This window comes from Mandrillus leucophaeus, unplaced genomic scaffold (genome assembly GCF_000951045.1).
Source record: "Mandrillus leucophaeus isolate KB7577 unplaced genomic scaffold, Mleu.le_1.0 Scaffold915, whole genome shotgun sequence".
Classification (NCBI taxonomy): Eukaryota; Metazoa; Chordata; class Mammalia; order Primates; family Cercopithecidae; genus Mandrillus; species Mandrillus leucophaeus.
The window spans coordinates 418905-440432 of NW_012109975.1; the positions used below are offsets into that span (position 1 = coordinate 418905).

Here is a 21528-nt window from a genome sequence, read left to right on the forward strand (position 1 = left end):
TCAAACTCTTCACCTCAGGCGATCTGCCTACCTCGGCCTCCCAAAGTGCTGGAATTAACAGGCATTAAGAGCCACTGTGCCTGGTCAGTTACCTCCTTCAAAAGAACTTTCCTGGCTACTTTGTTCCTTCTCATCAGTTTCCCTCTCTGTACCCTACGTTCTTTTTATCAGAGCATCTATCAATACCTATAATTATTTAATAACACGTTTCACTGTCTTTCCTCCTAGAAAAAAAGGTTATTGAATATATAGGGAAACTTGCCTTACCTGTCACCATTGCATTATCCACAATGCTTAGAATTGTATTTTAGCAGTTAGTAGTTAGCCAGTAGCTATTGATCATTAAATAAACTATTTAAGTAAAGTTGTTTGCATATCCATGACTATTTTCTTAGGATAAATGACATTTAAATGTCATAGAAGTAGAGTGACATGCTACAGTGTTTTATTTTCTAATCAATTACTATTTCCCAGGCAAAATTTTATTTTTAAAAAATTGTTCTAAACGTGTAGCTGTTCTCTTTCATTGTTTCTTGTTGTTATTCATCTGATAATACTGAGTGGATTACTTTGTATAGTTGTTACCCAGGGTGGGCTGAATACCTGCCTAAGAGTTCAGGTGATTATCTTTATTGCGAAGCTATTTGTGATGTCCAGAGTGGACTATGTGTAGAATTTTTTTTTCAGCTTTAAAATCTTTTTACTCAATATTTTTTTCACTTAGATATTCCATGATGTAGCTTATAAAGCAAAAGACAGAAATGACCTCTTATCTGGAATTGATGAATTTTTAGATCAAGTAACTGTCCTACCTCCAGGAGAGTGGGATCCTTCTATACGCATAGAACCACCAAAAAGTGTCCCTTCTCAGGTAAGAATCCAGAGCTATTCTTCTGTAACTTACTTTATTTTAATAAAATTATTTTTGATTAGCTATGATTCGAAAACTATAACAGAGAAGTTGTATCCCCACCTCGTCCCTTTTACCTTCTTACCCCCACACTTACCTCCTATGGGTGGACCATTTTTTACTAGTTTTTTGTTTATCCTTTTCATTTTTTATTCAGTACTTGAAACTATGAACATGTAGTCTTGTTTCTCTTACCAAAAGTTAATGTACTGCGTATACCGTTCTGTACCTTGCTTTTTCATATAAAAGTATATCTAGGAGATCTGATGTAAGAAATCATGAAAATATTCCTTATTCACTTTTTCACAGCTTTGTTGTCTTCTATGCATGGGTGTACCATAGTACCGTATTCTATTCCTGAGTTCTATCAGTCTTTTGCTATTTCAAACCATGCATGACAGTAATCACATGTCGTTTTAGTCTTGTGCAGATGTATCTGTAGAATAGATCCCCAATAATAGGATTGCTGGATCAAAGGGGAATTTATTTATAATTTTCGTAGATATTACTAGAATTCCTTCCATCAGCTGAACTGTTTTGGACTCCCACAGTGAGGGCCTATTTCCCTACATCCTCACTGACACTGTGTGTTGCCAAACTTGGGATATTTGTCAATGTAATAGATATCTTTATCTTCCTATTTTAAGTATTTTAATGAGGTTTTTAATTTAGTTTTTATGGGACAGGGTCTTGCTCTGTCACCCAGACTGGAAGGCAATGTCGTGAACATGCCTCAGTTTCCTGGGCTCAAGCAAACCTCCTGCCTTAGCCTCCTATGTAGCCTGGACCGCAGGTGTGTGCTACAAGCCCCAGCTAATTTTTTGATACTTTGTAGATACGGTGTCTCACTTTGTTGTGCAGGCTGATCTCAAACTCCTGGGCTCTAGTGATTCTCTTGCTTCAGCCTCCCAAAATTATAGGATTACAGCCGTGAGCCACTGCTCCCGGCCTTTTAATGAGGTTTTAATTTGCATTTGTATAATTAGTGAGGTTGAATATTCTTGATTATCTTTCGTTCATTGCCCCACCAGCATTTTTTTTTTTTTTTTTTTTAACATTTAAATTGTTCATTGATCCTTTGGAGGTTTTCATAGCATATTTTATGTGGGTATAGACCCAGCTTCATCTTTTTTCTGAATTGCTGCCTGGTTTCTCCCTGTTCATTACAGAGCTAAACATTGCTCCCCTTGGTTGGTGATGCTGCCTTTATTAACTAAAATTCCATTTGCATCTAGACCTGTTTTGGTCTTTGTTTTGTTTTCTGTTGGTCTGTCTATTCATGGACCAATTTCACACTCCAATTTTTGAGGCTTTTTGGTATATTTTAGTATCTGGTAGGTCTAGACGTGTTCTTGCTCTCCTTCTTACTCTTGTTTTTCTGAATTTTCTTGGCTATCTTTCGTATTTATTTTTCTGTGTAGGCTTTAAAATCAGCTTTCTATATTCAGAAATATGCGTAATGGTTTTTTAAAAGTTGTGACAAATTTCTCATTGAACTGAGGGAAGACTAACGTCTTCATGACTTGAGTCTTTCTATTCAAAAACATGGAGTGTCTCTCACCAGTTGATTTTCTGTTTCAAGCAAGTTTTTGTCTTCTTAAAAGATGTTTCAAGTTTTCCTTACTTATAATTTACATGTTTCTTGATGAGTATATTCATGAGTATTGTATCTTTGTTGCTTTTATATGAAATGAAGGCTATTTGTTATTTTTTATGTGCATATATGCATACACAGTTGACCCTTGAACAATTTAAGTTTGAACTGTGCAGCTCTAATTATGTGGATTTTTTTCAGTAAACATTGGAAAGGTTTTTGATAATTTGAAAAAATTTGCATACAAACTTCATAGCCTAGAAATATCAAAAAATTAAGATTAATTAGGTATTCCTGAATGTGTAAAATATATGTACATACTAGTCTTCTTTAATAATTATTAGCATAAAATATATACAAATCTATTCTAAACTAAAATTTATCAAAAACTTATACACACTAAGAGTGTACATGGTACCATTCTCAGTGGAGAGAAATGTAAATAAAAGTAAAGATGCAGTATTAAATCCTAACTGCATAAAATTAACTATAGTAAATACTGTACTGCTGTCATATTGTAATTTCATAGTTACTGCCTGTTGCTGTTGCAGTGAACTCAAGTATTGCAAGTTAACGTGCATAAAATGTTGTGTGTTGCTCATCGTCTCCACATCAGCAGTTTGTCTCTCCAGTAAATTGTGTTTACCCTAAAAAGTGATCATGAGGTTCTCATATATTTTTCATCATGTTGACTGCAATGCTGGAAACTTTTGAATAACAACATGGGACTCATACGAAGTCCCATTAGTGCTACTAGTAAGTGTTCCTAAGAAACAGAGAAGAGTAATGCAAATGTAAGACAAAGTTGATTCGCTTGGTATGTACCATAGAATGACATCTGCCATTGCCTACCATTTCAAGATAAATGAATCTAGTGTAAGGATCATTGTAAAAAGAAAAGGAAATGTAAAGTCGTCACTGTAGCTATGCCAGCAGGCATAAACACTTCTGCTTTTTGCAAAATACCTTTTTATCTCATATTGAAAATGCAACCTTTATGTGGGTGCAGATTACTATAAGAAAGACATATCTATAGATTCTGATATGACCAAGAAAGGCAATCATTTTACGACAACATAAAGCAAAAGAAAAGTGAAGGATCGGAGAGTTTAGTGCCAGCAAAGATGGTTTGGTAATTTTAGAAAGAAGTTTGGCTTAAAAAATGTCAAAATAACTGGAGAAGCAGCTTCTGCCGTCCAGGAGGCAGCAGATGAGTTTCCAGATCAGATCCTATTAAGAAAATCCCCTGAACAGGTTTTTAATGCAGATAAAAGTACCCTGTTCTGGAAATAATGCTACAGAAGACATTTATTAGTAAGTAAGATTAGTGAGCACCAGAATTTAATGCAGGAAGGGTTAGCTAACTGTTTTGTGCAAATGCACTCCAATTTATGATATTTACCCTTCTCTATAAAGCTGTTAATGCTGAGCTTTGAAAGGAAAAGATAAATGCCAGCTTCTAGTCTTTTTGTTGTACAAGAAGGCCTGAATGAGAACCCTTTTTCTGGATTGGTCCCATCAGTGCATTGTTCCTGAAGTCAGGAAGTACCTTGCCAGTAAGGGACTGCCTTTAAAAATGTTTTTCATATTAGACAATGCCTCTGGCCACCCAAAACCTGTGAGTTCAACACCAAAGGTGTTGAAGTGGTCCACCTGCACCCAAGCACAACGTCCCTAATTCAGTCTCTAGATTAGGGGACTGAGGACCTTTAAGGCTTGTTACATTAGATGCTATATAGAAAAGATTATTAATGCTCTGGAAGAGAACCTTGGATAGCAAGGACATCATGAAAGTCTGCAAGGATTACACCATTGAAGACACCATCATTATTATAGAGAAAGCCAGGAACATCATCAAACCTGAAATAGTAAATTCCTTCTTGGTGAAACCGTCCAGATGTTGTGCATGACTTAACAGGTTTTACGACAGAGCCACTCAAGGAAAGTGTGTATAGGGCAAAAAAGGTGGAAGTTGAAGGGTTTCAAGATGTGGATCTTGGAGAAGCTCAAGAACTAATAAACACCACACCAGAGGAGTTAACAGAACACAACTCGATGGAGATGAGTGCTTCCGAACCGGTGCCGGTGATGAGGACAAAGATATAGAATTAGTAGTGCCAGAAAACAAATTGACATCAGCTGATCTGGCAGAAGGGTTCTGATCATTCAGGATTGCTTTTAACTTCTTTTGCGACATGGATCCTTCTATGGTTTGGGTACTAAAGGAAACAAGGATTGGTACTGTCCACATTTTAAGAGAAATGAAATAAGTGAAATAGAAATTATGATGTATTTCCATTAATATTTTCTTTTTGCTAGCTTACTGTATTGTGAAAATGTAGGTTATAACACCTCTAACATGCCAAATATGTGTTCGACTGTTCATGTTACCAGTAAGGCTTTCCAGTCAACAGTAGGCTTATTAGATTGAGTTTCAGGGAGCTATGCACAAAATTTCAACTGCATGGGAGTTGGTACCAACTCCCTTGTTTATTCAAGAATCAACTATGTATTTTATTTTTGTTGAGATGGAGCTTCGCTCTTGCCACCCAGACCGGAGTGCAATGGCGCCATCTCAGTTCACAGCAACCTCCGCCTCCCGGGTTCAAGTGATTCTCCTGCCTCAGCCTCCCGAGTAGTTGGGATTACAGGTGCCTACCACCATGCCTGGCTAATTTTTGTATTTTTAATAGAGACGAGGTTTCACCATGTTGGCCAGGCTGGTCTTGAACTCCTGACCTCAGGTGATCGACCTGCCTCAGTCTCCCAAAGTGCTGGGATTACAAGTGTGAGCCACCACGCCCGGCCTCAACTGTGTATTTTTAATCCTGCTACCATCCTTAATTGTTTGTAATAGTTTTTCAGTCATATAATCTGTAAGTAAGAGATAGTTTTATTCCTCCTTTTCTAAATCTTATACTTGTAATTGTTTTCTGTTGTCTAATTGTATTGACTAAATCTCTAGTACAGTGTTAAATAGCATGGACTTTAAATAGGCATTTCTTATCTTATTTCTCACTGTAGTCAAATATCTCCAGTATTTCTCCCATTAAGTAAGATAATGACATTGGAGCCAACATATACATTTCATCATGTTAAGAAAGTAACATTATTTCTTTTTTATTGATATTTAAAATATAAATTGATGTAGAATTTTATCAAATGCCTTTTCAGCATCTCTGGCAAATGATTATATTAATTTTATTTATCAATTATTATAGTAAATCTTATGAATAGATTTTTGAATGTGAAAGAATTCCTGGAGTCAACTCAGTTTGGACTTTAAAGTGGTAGTGGTCTGTGTCTACTACTTTGTATTACTATAGATTGGTTTATAGATTTTTGTGCCATCTTCACGTTTTATACTTCACATCAGTATACTTGTTTCATAAAAAAATTTGTAAGTTTTCATTTGTGGTGTTAAACGGTTTTAAATGGTGTGGAATAATTTGATTTTAAAAGTTTGGAAGAATTCCTTTGTAAAGTTTTTTGAGCTTGAATCTTTTGTCATGTAGACTTCAACAATTAGCTTATTTCTTTGGAAATCGGTATATGTAAAACTTCCTATTTTTTCTGGTGTCAGTTTTGGTAAATCGTTTTCCTAGTATATTACCAGATTCATCTAGGTTTCAAATTTATTTGCATGGAGTTATATAAAGTGTAGTATGTATATATGTATGTATATAAAATGTGCTCACTATGAAATTATTGCCTCTTAGCCTTTTTTGTTTTGTTATTAGTTAAAGGTCTATTGTATTTTTCAAACAGCATCCTTTAAAATTTATTTTAGTACTTTTAAAAAATGCGTTTTATTTTGTATCTTAGTTTCTGCTGTTAGCTGTTTTATTTCATTCCTTTCACTTTCATCCAGGAAAGACTTTTTTGTTTTCACATTTTCTGAGGTGGTTGTTTAATTCACTATTTTTCCTTCTTTCATTTTTGTTAATATAATTGCTTAATTTTCTTGGATGTGCTTTGGCTGGGTCTCATGGGTTGTATTAGGTTGGTGCAAAAGTAATTGTGGTTTCAGCCATTGTCTTTAATCAAATCAAGTAAATGATTAATTAAATTAAAAATAATGGCCAAAACCACAATTTTATAATTTGTAGTTTTTCAAATTATTTTTGTTTCCTAGGAGTTGTAATATTTTATCCCTTTCCTCTTTAAGATGTAAGTTTGAAAATTGAAATTTTGTGAGATTTTGACATTTTCAGATGGCAATCTTGTATTTGTAGATGGGCCTTGCTATTCTCTAAATATAGAACATGTAAACTGGCTAGCCTAAGTCTTTAATTCAGCTAGAGACTTTGACCCAGTAAACCTCCTGGGATGACAGATCTCTGTCTCCCTTTCCCTTTACCTCTCTGTTTCCTTTTCTTTCATCTTTCCCCTTGTATGTGCACATGCACACATGTATTTTTAGCCCCAGCAATCTCTTGATGTAACAAGTTAAAAGTTCATTTCTTTGTCTTCAACAGAGGGGGAGAAATCCTGTATCATGTGAATAGTACTCTTGAATTTGTAATAAAATGTCACGCGAAGTTGATTTTTGTGGAAACATGTTTATCAAACAGCTCTTATTTTTTAAGGGAAGTATTTTAGTAGAAGAAAAATGAAATTTACTTTTTTCTTAATGTAAAGCATATTTTTCAATAGTTAACAGGAGCAGTATTTTTAAAGTTTTGGTGGGAGAGCTGCTTTTTTGGAGGTTACTTCTGTTTGTAGCTATTGGTGAATAGGAATTTGAAATGGTATGTGTGAATATATTTTATAGTGTGTTGATAATTAGAATATAAGATTCAAAAAGCTAATTAGAAATTTAAAATATTAATAGAAACTGATAGTAGATTCTATTTTTAAAGAGCAATCTATTTCAGAAGAGAGTTTATTTTAGGAAGCATTCTTTTCTAGGAGAACTGATTAGATACATAATCAATATAAAATCTGATACTCACTGTAATTGAAGATGCCGTCTCAAGTTTTCTTAAAATAGAATTCTGAAAATAATGTTTTTTGTGAAATTCAGGAAAAGAGAAAGATTCCTGTGTTTCACAATGGATCTACCCCCACATCGGGTGAGACTCCTAAAGAGGCCGCTCATCATGCTGGGCCTGAGCTACAGAGGACTGGACGGTGGGTGCAAATACTGATATTTTGAGGGGTTTGGGGGATGATTTGATGAAAACATAAATATTATATTTTTTTCCAAGTGTTTGGAACCTAATCATCTGTAGTATTTTTTCATATTTAGAAAAATGTGTATTATTATATATAAGGAAAATTTATATGTATAAATATATAAGAAAATTTATAAATAATTGTATTAGTATGTATCAAGCTTTAGTTTAAAAGGAAAATAATGGACTGTATATTCAGAGTATTGCAGTTATATAGTGTGTAGGTTAATTTCCATTGCTTATACAGAAGGTTCTTGAAGAAGGTGTAGAGTCTTACTATAATTCTTCATATTGAGTTACAGAATTATGGGAACAGAGAGTAATTACAACTAATAATTTCTTTGTATATGTGCACAGATTTAAAACTCTTAAATGAGCATTATATCATGAGGTAATCTGCCATGGACAAGCATGATTAAACCATTGTATTGCTCTCTGGAAACCCAGCTAGAAAAATTGTTTAAGAAGTTAATTTTTGTAACAAAAAATAGAAATATTGGCAGATGCAAACATTGCCTTAATATTTTGTAGAAGTAGATAAATGTTATAGTATTTTCATACTGTGGAAAAGCATGTGGCTATTGATTCTTTATTGTCCACTGGTGGTCAGTATGGAATTAAATAATCTTAAATATTAAATATTTGTTTAAAAAAACAACATCTTAAACAGATACAATATTAGGGATTTTGATGACATCCTTAAAGGGTACTATATCATAAAAATAAGTAACTGGCATACTGAATATAGACTTTAGAGAAACTGAAATTCACAATTAATTCATTAACTAATGAAGTGTGTTAGTCTCTGTGAATACAATAGAGAAAAGATTTTGACCCTGTGTGAACAGTACTATTCTGTTATTAGCTATTATCGCTTCTTCAAACTGGGATAGGGTTAGTCATTGAGAAGCACTGTGTCAGGCCTCCACTGATCTCAGTCACCTGAGAGCATCTGTACACCCTTTACTAAGTAATTATCGATTTGATGATATACTATAGATTCATATTTTAGATTATTGATGGCAACTTTTTTATTGCAAGCTGATTCCCCTTGCTGTCAGATTATGAACAGAGTACTACTTGTCAATTTGTGTTTAGGATTTACTTCAGTATTAACTTAAAAAAATTACAATGGTAAAACTTGAAATATCCAAAGCATTTGAAAGCTTAATGTTAGTTTTTTGGGTCTGTTTTCTTGCAGTTGGAATTTGAATGATTATTTATTTTTTGAGTATTAAAACGAATTACCGATTTAGTCACCAGTGTTTGTTGAGTGCCTACTATTTCCCAGGTAGTGTTCTAGACACTGTAGATAACGCAGTAAACAAGAAAAAGTCTCCCCTTATTTATTGGAATGTCTTCAAATTAGATGTATCCATAAGACTAATTGTTAAAAATGTTGAAATGGTATGGCTTTGATGTATAAACAGATTTTTAATCTACTAATTGAAACCTGTTTTATTTATGTACATATTAGTTTGTCTACATACACAGTAAATTAAATATCCTGAAATGGTTTTTAGGAATTTTTTTCCCCCTAGACAAAGTGTTTATATGATTGAAGTACTAGTTTTAAAAGCTTTTGAAGTTATTGAATTCATACTACTTGTGCATCTAAGCACAACATACTACATTTATATGAAAGCGTATTTGGATAATAATTGCCTTCCTCATATTTGTGATTGTTGCCTTTAAGATTTTAATACAAATGATTAATAGAATTGCTTATGCACATTTTCATAAATGGGTTGTTTGGTTTCGTTTATTTTGTTATACCTTGCCTTGCACATTTATGTCCAAAATTACATTTACTCATATAAAATCATTTGCCTGCAATCTTTTCATGATATAGTCCGTAAAATACAGATATCTGTCTCTTAATGAAATATAACATTCCTCTATCAGTAGATTCAATTAAATGAGTGTATCTTCTGTAATTTATAAGTTAAATTGGATTTAACATTTTGTTGACAAAACACCTAGGCACCAGCAGTTTTGTGTAGCCCATAGTTGTAGTTTGAACTAGCTAGAATCCTCTAGTGTACAGTTTGACGAGTTTCATCTCACCTATTTAGGCTTTTTGGTGGTTTGATACTTGACATCAAAAGGAAAGCACCTTTTTTCTTGAGTGACTTCAAGGATGCATTAAGCCTGCAGTGCCTGGCCTCGATTCTTTTCCTATACTGTGCCTGTATGTCTCCTGTAATCACTTTTGGAGGGCTGCTTGGAGAAGCTACAGAAGGCAGAATAGTGAGTACAAAGATTGGTAGTGGCCAGGCTCTTAGCTCTTCAGAGGCAAGTGTCTGTATGCATTTGTCTCACTATTCATACTTTCATTTGAAGAGTCTACCCACAGCATGATTAACGTGACCCAAAGCAGACTTTCCCCAAAGGTAATTGCTGTGGAAAACATGGGGAAGCCATTTGAACAGAAGATGCACAGTTGAGGTAAAAAAAAATTTAAAAAAGGTTTGCTTTGGCTTGCTGGATGAATGGTTTTATAAATTGAGTAAAAGGCTTGGATTGTCTTTTGAGGTGGGGTGGACTGGGAGAAGACACCGGTTGAACTGATTCTGGGTGGGTCATGGGGGTTTTTATCAGTGGGCCTACTTCATATCCTGTAAGATATCATAGGATTAGTTAGAGCCACATGATGAATATTAACTCCTCAGTCCTGGCTGGTAGGCCTAGACTAGACTGGAAGAATAGAACATAATTGTGGAAATTGTGGCTTTTTGAAGTGGCATTTAATTTTGCTGTTATTAAATTTATGTGAAAGTAGCTAAAACTTTTATTTGGAAAATATAATTGAAAGCTTCATTCTTTGATATTACTAAAATGAAAGTTTTTATGTTTTCCTGTACCTGGTTATACTGTATTCAGAGCTACGGTGCTTTGTAAAATGAAAGGCATTTCTTTGTTGTTGTTGATATGCATTTTAATCAGTTTAATAAGGCGTTTAAATGAGACAATTTGTAATTCTTAAGTGTATTTTACTTAATTGTGTTCTTGGGAGAACATTCTTTTTTTTTTTAGATCAAAGGCTAAAAAATAACCAAAGCTAAGGCTTGATAATTATCTAATTAAAATATTTCATGATCTAAACATGAAATAAACCTAACAACTGAAATTTTCTTTCAACTCTGAATTTATTTTGGATTATGTAAATCTTTTTACCTTAGTCTTTAATCATTGTATCAAGGGTCTATATTTTTAGTGAGTTGCTTTATGTGCTGTCACAAATTGTGCATGTCACTCTGCTGGCCCCATGGAAATGTGTTTTATCTGTTACATCGTAGAATTGCTGCCTCTTTGTTCATGGACTGTCATTCATTACCTGCCCATCTAATCTTGCTGTTTGATATCTTGTACATGTGACAATGTGTTTGGCATTGGAGGAATATAGATAAGTGTAAGAATAGCCAGTATCTCCTGTCCTCAAGGATTCTAAGTGAAAAAAGTGTAAAAGACAAAGTAGTATGGTATGTGAGGAGAAGGTAAGGGTAGGTAGGCCTTCTGATGGGTACAATGGAAACTTCTGAATGTGAGAATGAGGTAGGCAGGCAGTGTAATAGGCTGTGGTTTTTTTTTTTTGGGAGGTGGAGTCTCGCTCCATCACCAGGCTGGAGTGCAGTGGCACGATCTCGGCTCACTGCAACCTCCGCTTCTCGGGTTCAAGCAATTCTCCTGCCTCAGCCTCCTGAGTAGCTGGGACTACAGGCGCCTGCCACCACGCCTGGCTAATTTTTGTATTTTTGGTAGAGATGGGGTTTCACTATGTTGGTCAGGCTGGTCTCGATATCGTGACCTCGTGATCCGCCCACCTCAGCCTCCCAAAGTACTGGGATTATAGGCGTGAGCCACCGTGCCTGGCCAGGCTGTGATTTCTTTAGGGAAAAGACAGGTAACAGTATGGCAGTAAACATAGAAACACTTCAAAAATTAGAGAAAAAAAAAAAGGTATTCATATGGCAACATCTGCTTTTCAACCCAAGATTAGGAGAGGGGAACCTTAATTTTAACCCATTTGCCCTTGTTAATGTCTTTTTTGACATCTCCTTGCTTCTTGTCTCAATGTTTTGCTTTCTCTCTCTGTATGTATACCATTTAGACATTTTTTTCCTTTGTTTCTACTTTTTGTTTTTTTGAGACAGAGTCTCACTGTTTCACTCAGGCTATGTAGTACAGTGGCATGATCTTGGCTCTCTGTAGCTTTGACCACCCTGGACTTCTCTCATAGCCTCTGGAGTAGCTGGGACTATAGGCGTGTACCACCACGGCTAGCTAATATTTTGTATTTTTTTGCAGAGATAAAATTTTGTCATGTTGCCCAGGCTGGTCTTGAACTCCTGGGCTCAAACAATCCACCCACCTTGGCCTCCCAAAGTGCTGGTGTTATAGGCGTGAGCCACAGCGCCTGGCCCATTTTTTTCCTTTGACTTAAGCTCTGCATAAATTCATTCCTAAATATGCTTATTGTAATTGAACTAAGGATTTTATGATGGCTTAGCAGTGTCTTCTAAGAACAAACATTTTCTCCACAGGCAAGAAAACAAATTTAGGCCATATAATTAACAAATGTGTCATTAACATGGACACTTCCCCTTTATGTTGCCAAAAGATAAATTTGTTTATCTTTGAGTTTGGTCCTATTTTTATTCTAATAGTGGAAGTATACTTTCATTGCTTACTGTTATTTTGTGATTTTGATTTTGGAAGATGCTGTTCTAGCTGATGATGAGAATTGCTACCATTCATTGACTGTATTCTGTGTGCCAGACACCATGCTTGCTAGGTGTTCTTGCAAATACTATTTATGTTCTAGTTATCACCTCCATTTCAAAGTGAGAAAGCTTAGGCTTAGAAAGGTTAAGATACGGCCATGGCTGAACACCTAGTAGTAGTCAGTCTTCCCACTGGAAATCTAGTTTCGGAAGCCCTCCTCTTTGCCTGTTGCTGCGCTGCCTCTCATTTCAGCAGGATTGTTTCTTACAAGCTTCTTTTTTCCTTCCCTTTACCAATTAATGGGCTGGCTTTTCTGGATAGTACTTTCCAGTTGACCTTGATGTTTGTATATGGTAAACTATTCATTCCTTACTTCCTTTTTCTAGTGGCATAGCTAATCATCTGATAGCCTAATTAGTTAGAATGTAATGGTGGTGGTTGTACAAAATTAGTGTGCTAACGTTTAAATTCTCTTAGTCTTTCATTTTCTCTTTATCTTTTCTTGCCAAACTTTAGTGATACTTTGTCATTTATGGTTACTATAAATTATTTTGAGGAGATTTTTCTCATTTATTTTGTTAAGTATTTCAGTTTTGATAATTGATTAAGCCTATCATATTAGATTAATTTCTTGAAAATATGTGGAAAGTTTTGCCGTTTAGAAATCAGTTTGAGAAAGATAGATCTTTCTATTTGAAAGATCTTTTTATAGCAGTTCTTTTTTGTAGCACCATATTATTTACTATTTTTTATTTTTAAAATGAACTATTTCAGCCATATAAAAGTATTGAAAATAATACATATCCTTCTGTACTCACAGACTTAAGAAATGAAACTTATAAAGTTGAAGCCCTTGTGTGTGTCTCTCCCATTTATTCTTTGCTCCTTTCATCGCACAGCACAGGTTGAGTATCCCTTATCTGAAATGCTTGGAACCAGAAGTAGTTCAGATTTTGGATTTTTTTTTAGGATTATACTTCTGGTTGAACATCCTTAATCTGAAATCTGAAGTGCTCTAATGAGCATTTCCTTTTGAGTGTCGTATTGGCACTCAGAAAGTTTGGAGTGTGGAGTTTTGGATTAGGGATACTCAACCTGTATTGAGTTTTGAATTAAGGATGATCGCAAAAGTTTTTAATATACAAAAAGAAAGAATTTTTTTCTTGTGTATTTAAAATGTATTTGTAATTTTTTATATTTTAAATTACAAACTTAAAGTGGTGTTGGTTTTATAACTGCTTGATGAGTATTTTTATTTCCCAGATGTCTTACAAGTGTTATAGTAGGTTAGAGAAATGTTTATGATGTATTGCTTTTATTCATTTCTTTTTTCCTTAAACAGAGTGCAATAGAGTCTCTTTTTGGAGCATCATTAACTGGGATTGCCTATTCTTTGTTTGCTGGGCAACCTCTAACAATATTGGGGAGCACAGGTCCAGTTCTAGTGTTTGAAAAAATTTTATATAAATTCTGCAGGTAAGTAATAGCCCTCTCTACTTATCACATGTGTTTGTGTGTGTGTTTGTTTGTGTGTGTATATATATATACACACACACAATTATATATGAAATTGTTTATTAACTTAGAAGGGAGTTATTTAATTGCTGAAAAGTAATTTGGTCAATATATGCACATTCTCATTATTTTTGAGCTACTGTATGATTGACCATACTCTGGCCCCTTCCATTCTTAATCCAGTAACTTGGAGATGAAGAAAGTAAGATTGTCCTTGAGTATAAAATCAGTGGATTTGAATGCTGATAAGCAGATCACTTGAGGACTAAATACAAATCCTTTGTGCTAACAAATTTAAACCAGTAAGAAGGTGTTAATCTGAATTGGGTTGAAGCAATCAGAGTGAAGTGTCAGTTTCCATTGGTGAGGTTGCTCACACTGTAGAAATGAATATAGGGTACTGTAGCTGTTAGACTTTGAATTCAGCATGGCTAATACTGTTCCTTATTTTATTTATTTATTTATTTATTTATTTATTTATTTATTTATTTGAGACTGAGTCTCACTCTGTTGTCCAGGCTAGAGTGCAGTGGTGCGATCTTGGCTCACTGCAACTTCTGCCTCCCAGGTTCAAGTGATTCTCCTGCCTCAGCCTCCCAAGTATCTGGGATTACTGGCGCCGCCACCACACCTGGCTAATTGTTGTATTTTCAGTAGAGATGGGGTTTAACCATGTTGGCCAGGCTGGTCTCGAACTCGTGACGTCAGGTGATCCATCTGCCTTGGTCTCCCAAAGGTTGGGATTACAGGCGTGAGCCACCGCGCCCAGCCTCTAGTATTCTTCCTTTTGTGACATTAATGAAGTTTGTATATTTTAGTTTGAAACAACTTGATGCTATTACATATTTGATGGATCCAGCTGTCTTTCTGATTCTGTACTCACTAAACAAGCTGAATCTGATTCCAATCTGGCATGCCACGTAGACTAATAGAGAATGCAGTGACCTGAAGTATAGATTCTGGTAGTAATTTCTTGAGGTTTAAAATAAGAAATCACTTTCCATGGTGATAATGGTGGGAGAGGAGAGTAGTGGTAGTGATGGTAATAATGTTGGAGCTGATTACTGTATTGATACACATGACGTCTGGATCTTTAGAGAGAGTAAGATGCTATTGTTTTTTCATATAGACACCATACCTGTCATTTACTCATAACTGATTTAGAAAGTGAGCTGTAATGATTTTGAAATATTTATCGCCTAGTAGATTTTCACTGTGAATCTTTTATGTAAGTGTAATAAACGAATCTATTAATAAGCTAGTCTTCAGTTGAAGCAGAAAAAGATATCGTTTTCTCTAGTCGTTATTTTGTCATTCTGTAATTCATTCTCTTTTAGGAATCATGTTTTCATGCTGTTCCATTGCCTGCTATGAAAAATTTTAGGTACAAATACTATTCCACACATGTTTATCATCTTCGTATTTTTCTTTCTAAACAGAGATTATCAACTTTCTTATCTGTCTTTAAGAACCAGTATTGGTCTGTGGACTTCTTTTTTGTGCATTGTTTTGGTTGCAACAGATGCAAGCAGCCTTGTGTGTTATATTACTCGATTTACAGAAGAGGCTTTTGCAGCCCTTATTTGCATCATATTCATCTACGAGGCTTTGGAGAAGCTCTTTGATTTAGGAGAAACATACGCATTTAATATGCACAACAACTTAGATAAACTGACCAGCTACTCGTAAGTATTTCTCTTTTCTCCTAATATTAAAATGTGTTTTTACAGAGATGTCAGAGCCTCAGAAAATGAATTTTTTTGCCGTCTAATAGAGTAACTAGCTATAACTTCTTAATTAGCCATGTGTTAGTGATGTGGTTGTTTCAGATGAGATTTTGTCACAGCATTCAATGGACAAAAATATAGTTGATTAAATTCAGTGTTTTTTGTTCACTGAAATAGCTTATTCACATGTATATGTTTTGGTCTTCTGTTTGAATTGGATTGGCCAATTTAAATTTGATTGTTTGGCAACTGATCCACTATATATTTGAATCAGGCAGTTATTACATTGGATCTTATATTCTTTAAATCCTAGATGTATAATGTAATGTAGACTTTTTTAAAATGGTTTTCAAATTTTTCGTCTTCGTTAATATTTCTGAAGCTTGATTTTTTTTTTTTTTTTTGGAGACAGAGTCTCTCTCTGTTGCCCAGACTGGAGTGCAGTGGCACAATCTCAGCTAACTGCAGCCTCTGCCTCCCCGGTTCAAGTGATCTTCCTGCCTCGGCCCCCCAGTAGCTGGTATTACAGGCAGGTATCACCGTGCCTGGCTAATTTTTGTATTTTTAGTAGAGACAGGGTTTCGCCATTTTGGCCAAGTTGGTCTCGATCTCCTGACCTCAGGTGATCCACCTGCCTCGGCCTCCCAAAGTGCTGGGATTACAGGCATGAGCCACTGCGCCCGGCTGAAGCTTGATAATTTTTACTGAAAGTTATTTCAATACATTTGTCTGCTGTTTAGTGTTTTCGTTTTGATAAGAAAAATGTGCAATGAAAATCTTTTAAATTCTAGAATAAAATAGGACTTGAAAATAAATGTATAATAGTTACAAAAGTTTGGCAAGTATATTCAATAAGTGTAAAATAGGCTTTTGAAAGTAGATATATTTAAGTAGATGCCTTTATTTGCTGTCTTTAGCAGTCACGCTTGGTGTAAATGTGGAACTGCATTTGATTGATTTACAGGGAAAAATATGGTTGCCAAAAGACACAGAAGGATACAACTTTTCTTTTTCTACCCACCTAAGCCCCAGATACATGTACTTCCCCCTTTTGTTCATTCGTTCTTCCCCTGCTACCTTTCCTTGCACACTCTCAACTTTGACGGACAGAATAAAGAGCGTATGAAAATTCCTGTAAGACACTGACCTATTTGAATATACTAGTGACACTATGATGCCGAATCTATTATATGCTATCTTCTTTCCTCTTAGAAGCTTTAATTTAAACAATTTTTTTTTTAACTTTCTTTCCTTGCCTTTTGCTTCTTTGACCTTTATAAAGCATGCCTTTTATAGTTAGTGTCAGCCAGTTAGAGCAGTGTTTCCTTCTAGTTAACTGGGTAATTACATGTGAATTACATTTATTTGGTCAACATTCTGTGAGCGTCTGCAGGCACTGTGTTAGGAGTGTTGCCTAATTTATATTATAAATTTGTATTTGTAGTGTTACTTATTCACATCATAGCCCCTTTTGTGTATGAAGAAGCTGACGGCCTTGGAGGTTAAAACTTGCATTAGGTCAGTCAGCTACTAAAAGTGCCTGAATGGACTCTAAAGTTTGTCTTTTTGCCTTTTCTCAAACAGTTCATAATCTAGTTTGGAACGTTCATGATTATTTCTTTTCATCTTTTAAGTCTGTATTTAAAAGTTTCTTTGCTTATGTGTGTTCTAGCTTTAGGTGGTTGAAATAGTTCTGGATATGAACTGAACTCTGATTTCCTTATGACTCTCCTAGTCCTGTCCTGATGAGAAACTATTTTTTATTTATTTCTTTAAGAATGAGCCTTAAGATCAACAAAGGGTGACTGTGAGTAGGTAGGGCTTGTCAGTTATAAATAATTAATGGTAGTATAACTTATTGGGAATCTGTACATGCTATGGGGGAGTGGCGGGAGACAGCAGTGACTGCTATGGAGGTTGAGTAGATCAGCTTTAGTGGAGACTAATCTTGATAAACATGGTGGAATCATCTCAGATTTTTAAGTAAAATAGTGCCCCCTGCCAGGGACATAACTAGCTTCATTAACTAAACATTTTGATATTTGTATTGGTTTTATTTTATTTCTATAACCCAAACTTTATTTCATTCTGTTGTTTCTGATGTATTTTTCACTTTCTAGTCTCCATGCTTTGCAATGTAGGAAAAAAAAAGACGTTAAAAACTACCACATTGTGTAATTGATTTAGTAAAATGTAAGCATGAAATTCAGGATCCTTAAAAATGTATACTACTCTAACTTCTCAGATGTGTATGTACTGAACCTCCTAACCCCAGCAATGAAACTCTAGCACAATGGAAGAAAGAGAATATAACAGCACACAATATTTCCTGGAGAAATCTTACTGTTTCTGTGAGTAAATTTTGAAATAAAGGGTTTGGTAATAGATATTGATCTGGTTCTTTTAGCTTTTTCTAATTAGACATACATTTTCTTCTTGATTGATGGATAGGTAGTATGTTTTCAGTACGTAGTGTTGTTTTGACCAGATAGTAGTTGCCACTTTTTTATGTGTCATGCGCTGAAAAGTATAGGCTGAAAAGAATGGAACTGGCACGAGAGATAAGGGGAATTATATTTGACTTCCAAGATATGAACAGTATAAAGATGTGAATATACTTCTGTTTTCTAATTCTACTTAGATTGATACGTTCAAAGGAAGTGTTTACTGGGACTGTGGCTGCATGTACTGGACTTTACAATATTTTATATCCACTTATACTGCCTTTTTATCAGTTCATCTGCTCCATTGACAGCTTATTTAGAAGATCTTGAAGAGCTGTGTTAATGTCCTAAATGTCTAAGTTAACCTTGTCTAACTCATCAAGACTAGTCTGGGTTGAACATTAAGGGAAGAGAAACGAAAAAGGATAACAACATGTAATGAACACCTACTGTGTGCTGAATACTGTTACAGATGTTTGTGTTCTGTTGGGGGAATATTGTCCTAACCCTGGAATATTTATTTTTGACATTTTCAAGCCTGGGAGTTAGAAATAAGGATGTAAAGTTTGCCAGTAGTTAGAATTAAGACTAAGGTCCCTTGAGCTACCCTTGTGCTTTTTATATCGTATAAGTAACTGTAGGTCATTCCTTTCTTACTAAGATGATAGTTAGTTTATAACTATATAATTTGAAGGATATTAACTGAAATTTAATCCCACTGATAATTTAAGCTGTATTGTCCAATACAGTAGCCATTAGCCACATGTGTCTATTTAAACTTAAGATTAATTAAAAGTTTAGTTTTTCAGTTAACCAGCCACATTTCAGGTGTTCAGTCAATTCATGTGACTGCTGGCTTCTGTATTTCCATTATTTCTGTGATTGAAATGTTACATTATCTGCGTCATCTAATATGTCTATTGGGCAGTGCTGATTTAAAGCAGTAAAAATTGCCAGGCATGGTGGTTCACACCTGTAACCTTAGCACTCTGGGAGGACAAGGCCGGGAGTATTGCTTGAGGTCAGGAGTTAGAGACCAGCCTGGGCAACATAGCAAGGCACCATCTCTATAAAAATTAAAAAATTACCCTGGTATTGTGACTCACGTGTGTAGCTAACTTATTGGGAGGCTAAGGAGGGAGAATCACTTGAGCCCAGGAGTTGGAGATTACAGTGATCTGTGATAGCATCATTGCTCACCAGCCTGGGCGACAGAATGAGACCCTGTCTCTAAAAACGAATAAAAGATAAAACATAGATTCATGCTTTACTATTTTATATTTAAAAAGTCATTTTTGTTAAGGAAGAGGTACAGTTAATAGAGGTGTTCAAATGAAAGTGATTTGTTACAAAGAATTCATTTCACGATGGGTCAGATGTCTTTCATTGATATAAGTGTTTTCATGTTATCCCAAGGGGCCTTGCCGGGTGGTTTTTTTTTTGTTTCTGGTAATGGTATAGCTTTTAATTTCATGGTCCATGGAATGGATTAGGTTTACTAATCTCAGCACATGGCATGTGAAAATAATGGAACATTTAACTATTTTTCTTTTGGTACAACTGACTTGTTAAAATGAGCTTCATTAGATTATAAGTAAGAAAAAGGAGAACTTTAGTGGCATGTACTTCTGTTAATCTCTGGTTGCCTTTCAGTTATTTTTTTTTTTTTTAACTGAAAATGAACTCAGTAGTTTCTATAATTGCATTTTATTATGCTATATTAATATGTTACTGATTTTGTTAATGGAAATATTTTAACAGTCATTTTACTGCTCATGGTCCTGTGCTTTTAGTCTGAAGGTACTGAGTCAAGTCAGAAAAGCTAAACACAATTTTTATTACTGATTTTAATTTAGATACTATAGCCGTGTCTTGTCCAGCATCTTAAAAGAGCATAGTATTAATTTTCTATCTGCTGCTTTTGTTTTAAACCACTTGTTCAGAGACAAAAGCGGTAAAATTGTGGACAAGCAAGAATGCAGAAGAAACATTTCACAAATAATACTACGAGGCTTTCACTATAGGGAATATGGAATTGAAAGAAAGGAGTATATGAAGTGACTTGGCAAAATACTGTATTTTAGTGATTTGAGATGCACGTATTTTTCAAATTATAATATCTTGAACTCAGGATATATATTACAATTAGTTGGTAGTGTGTTATAGTTGACTGGATGAGGTTTTTTTTTATAAGGAAAACAAAATAATGGTGCCTCTTACAATCAGTTGCATCTCATGAGTCAATGAAATTCATAATAATTTATTGAATACTTAAGAATCCCCCATTCTCTGTTTTCTCTCTCCTTTTTTCCAGGAATGTAAAAAACTTCATGGTGTATTCTTAGGGTCAGCTTGTGGTCATCATGGACCTTATATTCCAGATGTGCTCTTTTGGTGTGTCATCTTGTTTTTCACAACATTTTTTCTGTCTTCATTCCTCAAGCAATTTAAGACCAAACGTTACTTTCCTACCAAGGTAACTGATATAATTTTGGAATTCTGGTAATGCTCATATTTTTGGTTTTTATTTCCTTGGTTTATTTCAAAACGGTAATACATTTTTTGGGGTTAATACTCTATGCCAGCTGGTTAATAAAGAAATTATTCATAGTGAAAAAATGTGTATTACATGCCTGAGCTCACAGTAAGAAGATGACGGTACCATAAGAGTTGCTAGGTTAGTTGTGAAATGTGTTTCTTATATTTTTGGAAAGAATTAAATATAAATGTGTTTCACTGTTAACATTGTCACTAGTTAAAAGCTCCATTTATACGTTGTAGTGGCAATTTTATCAATGAAAAATGTAAATTATTTAGCAAGAACACATAGTATTTCTGTGTTTATATTAACATGATCCCTTTAACATAGGTGCGATCGACAATCAGTGATTTTGCCGTGTTTCTCACAATTGTAATAATGGTTACAATTGACTACCTTGTAGGAGTTCCATCTCCTAAACTTCATGTTCCTGAAAAATTTGAGGTAAGGATTAAAACGAGTGGCTGTTTGTTACTTGGGAATACCATACTACTGTAATGCAAGATACTGTTTTCTCCGTAGTTATTTTTCAAAAGTATGTAGTCTCTCTGAAGAGCTGATGCTTTGAAAGGAAATAATTTATATGTGTTTTTCATATATATATAAACAATGACAATATGGACAGAAAAGAGACATGTGAACTTAAAAGTATCAATGCTGGTCCATTAGAGAGAGTGAATGAAAATATCGTGGTGAGATGTAGGGAGCCATTAAAAAAAAAAAAAAGTCTTTGCTCTGCTACCTGAAATTCTTGCTGTACCTTCCAGGGAGAAGGAAACACCCTTTATTCTTTTATAAAGAAGTAACCCAGGCCAGGTGCAGTGACTTGTGCCTGTAATCCCAGCGCTTTGGGAGGCCAAGGCAGGTGGATCACTTGAGGTCAGGAGTTCGAGACCA

General features: G+C 34.9%; 1 protein-coding gene across 4 annotated transcripts in view; it reads left to right on the plus strand.

The window, feature by feature from the left end:
* Positions 1-21528, plus strand: part of SLC4A7 (solute carrier family 4, sodium bicarbonate cotransporter, member 7) — an 89603-nt gene that overhangs the window by 42912 nt on the left and 25163 nt on the right. For all 4 annotated transcript variants that reach the window (XM_011969853.1, XM_011969856.1, XM_011969855.1 and 1 more), the window contains 8 exons: positions 725-871; positions 7531-7637; positions 9757-9931; positions 13749-13882; positions 15361-15606; positions 17894-17999; positions 20407-20568; positions 20962-21075. In XM_011969853.1, the coding sequence (XP_011825243.1) occupies positions 725-871; positions 7531-7637; positions 9757-9931; positions 13749-13882; positions 15361-15606; positions 17894-17999; positions 20407-20568; positions 20962-21075 (1191 nt within the window). The remainder of the gene's footprint in view (positions 1-724; positions 872-7530; positions 7638-9756; positions 9932-13748; positions 13883-15360; positions 15607-17893; positions 18000-20406; positions 20569-20961; positions 21076-21528) is intronic.